This window comes from Caenorhabditis briggsae (assembly GCF_000004555.2).
Source record: "Caenorhabditis briggsae complete genome, chrX, whole genome shotgun sequence".
Lineage (NCBI taxonomy): Eukaryota > Metazoa > Nematoda > Chromadorea > Rhabditida > Rhabditidae > Caenorhabditis > Caenorhabditis briggsae.
In genome coordinates this window covers 16,152,204-16,154,922 of record NC_013491.2, presented here as the reverse complement: position 1 = coordinate 16,154,922, position 2,719 = coordinate 16,152,204, and the positions used below count along the sequence as shown (strand labels likewise).

General features: G+C 47.5%; 1 protein-coding gene across 1 annotated transcript; it reads left to right on the top strand.

Moving 5' to 3' along the window:
- Positions 1-390: 390 nt before the first annotated feature.
- CBG26654 lies at positions 391-2,309 on the top strand (the record flags this gene model as incomplete). The annotated part of the gene is made up of 2 exons (XM_045240312.1): positions 391-399; positions 633-2,309. 2 exons carry the CDS (start codon positions 391-393, stop codon positions 2,307-2,309), a joined length of 1,686 nt encoding a protein of 561 aa, XP_045100636.1.
- Between the last annotated feature and the right edge of the window lie 410 nt (positions 2,310-2,719).

Below are 2,719 nucleotides of genomic sequence, written 5' to 3'. Positions count from 1 at the left end.
CAGGACCCTCAAACAACAACCTTCGCAAAGATATCTGACGTCGCCCAGATCCAGCTAAAATCGAAGCCATCTGCCAAATGCCAGCTCCAACCGACGTCTCCAAGTTGCGATCACTGCTCGGTATGGTTTAGTTTTATGGTTCTTTTGTGAAGGATCTACACAACTATCGTGCTGCACTTGATGAGCTGACCAAGAAGGACGCTGAATTCGAATGGACCACTGCCTGCCAAGCCTCATTCGACAAGATTCGCGACATCCTCAAATCAAACCTTCTGCTCACACACTACGATCCAAAATTGCCAATTGTCGTCGCCGCAGATGCCTCCAACTACGGTATTGGCGCCGTCATCACCCATCGTTTCCCAGACGGATCCGAAAAAGCAATCTTCCATGCAAGCCGCACATTGACACCTGCCCAACGAGGATATGCTCAAATCGAGAAGGAAGCGCTCGGATTGATCTTCGCTGTCGAGAAGTTTCATCGGTACATCCATGGCAGGGAATTCATTCTTCTGACGGACCACAAGCCTCTTCTAGCCATCTTCGGATCAAAGAAAGGTATCCCAGTGTATTCCTCCAGCCGACTTCAACGATGGGCAACGATCCTTCTCAACTACGACTTCAAAATCGAGTACCGCAACACCTCCTCATTTGGTCAAGCAGATGCCCTTTCGAGATTGATCGAGGTGAACAAACAGAATCTGGAAGAAGAAGATCGTGTAATTGCTTCAGTGGAAGCAGAAGTGGACGCCGAGCACCACGGAATCACCCGACACTTACCAATCACTGCGGCGAATATCGGGAAGGCGACTCAATCCGATCCAATCACTGCTGCTGTCATCCAATATGTACAACAAGGAAATTGGCCAAAAATCGATAAATCGTCTCCAATCTTCCCATTCTACAGTCGTCGTGAGTCCCTGTCCATCGTCAATGGAACCTTGATGTTTGGACACCGAATTGTCATCCCTGCTCAACTTCGCCAACGTGTCAAAACAACTCTACACAAGACTCATCCAGGACAGCAACGCATGAAGCAACTGGCTCGAAGCTATATCTACTGGCCTCACATTGACTCAGAAATCGAATCATTGGTGAGAAATTGCCACGATTGTCAAGCAGCAGCGAAGAATCCAGTGAAGACGACGTTGCAACCGTGGCCCACTGCTTCTATCCCACTCGAACGAATTCACATTGATTACGCTGGCCCAATTGATGGAACCTACTATCTTGTGTTCGTTGATGCCTTCTCAAAATGGCCGGAAATCCTACCGACTCGGACCATTACTGCATCAAGAACGATCGAGCTGCTCACTCCAATCTTCGCGAGGTACGGTAATCCACAGACGCTCGTTTCTGACAATGGCACGCAGTTCGTTTCATCGACATTCCAACAGTTCTGTGCGTCAAGAGGTATCAAACATCTACGCTCTCCTCCATTCCATCCACAGAGCAATGGACAAGCTGAGAGATTCGTGGACACCTTCAAACGAGCACTGGTAAAATTGAAGAGGGAGGAGACAACACAAGAAGCTCTACAAACGTTCCTCATGGCGTATCGATCGACTCCATGTGCCAGCTCACCAGGTCAATTGTCACCAGCTGAGAACTTTCTGAAAAGAAAAATGAGAACGATTATGGATCTAATGTTGCCAACTCACCTTCCAATCGATACATCATCAAAATCGGACAAAATGAAGCAACAGTTCGATCGTCATCATGGTGCCAAATGGAGATGCTATTCAGTTGGAGATCCCGTCTTCGTCAAGGACTACCGTTCACCGAACACTTGGCTGCCAGGAATTGTGATTGCTCGTTCGGGATCAGTCAAATACACCGTTCGTTGCAATGGACTCGAATGGATTCGCCACGTATATCAACTCCGACGTCGTGATCATCTGCCATCGTCTTCACATCTTCTGGATTGCTTCGATTTGCCAACAACTCCTCCACCGCCTTCTGATGCCTTCATTTTGCCAACGTCTCCGTCGTTGGATTGTTTCCCGCCTTCGCCTTGCCAAGATGTGCCAAGTACAACTACATTGGTGCCAAGAACAACTACATCGTTGCCAAGCACAACTACATGCCCGCCAAGTACAACTACAATCGCTTTGCCGCCAAGTACAACTACAACCGCTTTGCTGCCAAGAACAACTACACTCCCGCCAAGTACAACTACTGTAACCGGTTCGTCGTCAAGTCTGATGCCTGCACCGCAAGCCGCCGCCCCGACACTTCGGCGGTCTTCACGTACAGTAAGAGCCCCAGCACAATTGGAGATGGACCCGAGTCGGTCCACATACCGCTAGAGCTCAATGCTAATCGAGGGAGATGTTACGACAAGAGTAGTATAAGTAATAATAATTGCATGACCCAGTGACCTAGTTTCTATGTAACCCCCCTCATGCCACGTGGCTCGTTGCCACGTGCACTTCCTGTCTCTTGTCTTGTTTTCAGCTAATCGGGATTTCCCTTGTCACCCTGTCTTCTATCTAAACCTTGTCCCCGTCTACATATTCCTATATAATTCTCTGATAATTACCGGCTATAATAAATCTTCTAAATATATAACAGCTTCCATCTTTTTTCTGAGCGAACGAGTTCACGCATATCTTTTAGTAAAAGATTAGTCACTGTGATTGTTTTGTTCTAATATCTGCTTGTTCTGTCTTTTCACAAAACTAGTATGTGAAAAATGCGGAAAACCTGTTTTGGACCC